Source organism: Cyprinodon variegatus, unplaced genomic scaffold, assembly GCF_000732505.1.
Source record: "Cyprinodon variegatus isolate N-32 unplaced genomic scaffold, C_variegatus-1.0 Scaffold1502, whole genome shotgun sequence".
NCBI classification, from domain to species: domain Eukaryota; kingdom Metazoa; phylum Chordata; class Actinopteri; order Cyprinodontiformes; family Cyprinodontidae; genus Cyprinodon; species Cyprinodon variegatus.
The window spans coordinates 87,943-89,925 of NW_015151955.1; the positions used below are offsets into that span (position 1 = coordinate 87,943).

General features: G+C 40.3%; 1 protein-coding gene across 1 annotated transcript in view; it reads left to right on the forward strand.

Moving 5' to 3' along the window:
• The first annotated feature begins 1,338 nt into the window (after positions 1-1,338).
• Positions 1,339-1,983, forward strand: part of LOC107103671 (N-acetyllactosaminide beta-1,3-N-acetylglucosaminyltransferase 3-like) — an 8,763-nt gene continuing 8,118 nt past the window's right edge. The window contains exon 1 of the mRNA XM_015403462.1: positions 1,339-1,424. Within this exon, the coding sequence (XP_015258948.1) occupies positions 1,339-1,424 (86 nt within the window). The remainder of the gene's footprint in view (positions 1,425-1,983) is intronic.

A 1,983-nucleotide genomic window follows, 5' to 3' on the forward strand; every position in this document is an offset into this window, starting at 1 on the left:
TAATATGGGGAGACCTGTAAAAGTTAGTCACTATTTAACAAAACTGCAACAAATTGGCGCTAACAATGAGCGTTACTTCTTACCTCCCAATGCAGACAAACTCATCTATGCGCACACACACACACAAACCGACGATGAGGAGGAGAGCCGCACAGTAGCGTTTTGCCTATGATCACACCTGTTTTAGATCTTCTGTGAATGAGCAGCAATAGTGCAAAGAGAGGGGAAACCTACCAGCAAGATCAGAGCAGCATGCACCTAATGTCATGCCTTTCGACTGTCAGTCCCTGAGACGCGAGTCACAGCCAAAGCTTGAGGAAGACGTGTGTCCGATTGGGCGCAGCGGCTTCTTATATACCACGCCCACTTTGCCCAACCTGAACCTCGCACCTGAAAGCTATTTGTATAGCAATACATATATTTCTATACCACTACAAGGGTTTATTCACATTTATCTGCCGCTATTGTTAATGGACACTTTCAAATGCATTAAGCCTTAAACTTCGAACATAGCTCAGACTTTAGATGGACTTTCAAACCCCTTTCCCCCTCTTGCCCTCTTTTATTTTATTTTTTTTCAGTACTGTTTAGTGTCTGCTTAGTTATTATTTATATAATACTGTGTGACTGTAGCTAATAAAGGTACCATCGTATTTTAACTTGCAGTCTTTTGTGTTTATTTTACACAGTGAACGATTTATCACTCAGGCTGGATTCCCTCTTCTTTCAGTAGCATGCCATGCTTGATTGGTGATTAATATTAATAAATTACTAAGAGCTATAGCCTAAATTACTAAATTGGTGAAAGACAACTGAATGTTCAACCTTTTAGGTAAGAGGCTAAAAAACCCTGGTCAGTAAGTAAATTACAGTTCAAATCAGTCAACTGATAATAAGTAATTAGTTTTACCCTTGATTTGAATGACCTATTAATTAACTATAACTTCCAGTTCTAGTTAAACTCTAACAACAATGTTTTATTTGTGAGGAAATTAGACATAAGGTAAGAGACTGCAGAAACAAAGAAGAGAAATTTCAACCGAGAGCGACCAGCACACAAATTACAGATTCTGTTTAAGAGAGACATAAATCCACAATGAAGATGAAAAGTTCCTGCTCCAGGTGTGTGAATGGCAACCCCATGACACACAGCAGCAAGGTATACTGTTAGACAGCGGTGCCAATGCCCACATCATGACCAATGAGGACACCATCAGATTTGACAAAACATTCAAGGCCAAGAACCATGTTATGTAGTTAGCGGATGGGACATGGATCACTGGCAGCGTCCTGAGGAAAGGGGACGTGCAGACTGAACTGACCAACTGTAACGGGAACATGGTGAATGTCAAACGCATAGATTTCCTCCTGATCGCAGGATACTCACAGAACATCCTCTCTGTGGATGCAGCTATTTCGAAAAGGTGCAAGGTCCAACTTCGAGTAGAATAACAACAAAATTGTTCTTCTTGATGGTACAACATGTAAAATAAAGGCATAAGACAGACTGTAGTGTGTATACATTGTCATAGTGAAAGATGTAAGCAGTGAGGACTTATGCAATGCATCTTTTGATCTGAAAACGTAGGATCAAACGGTGGAGTCATTTAAAGGCTGTAAATATGCTTTAACATTCAGAGATAATTTTTCTGGTGCCATTTATGTGTACTTCCTTAGAAGCAAAATGAAGCAATTAAGGCAACTAAACAGTTCTTAGCAGATGCAGCACCTTACAGCAAAGTATATTGTCTAAGATCAGACAATAGGACAGAGTTTGTGTCAGAGGAGTACCAGTGACTATTGAGAGACAATGCTATAAAGCATGAAAGGTCTGAGCACTATTCTCCCCATCCTTAAAAGCCCCTGTACCAGTGGCGGCCGGCCCATAGGGGGCGCTGGGGCACCGCCCTCCCTGATAAGAAGAGAGAAACGTAAAATATATTTTTAGAAATTAACTCATAAATGTCAGTTTTACTCTCTAGA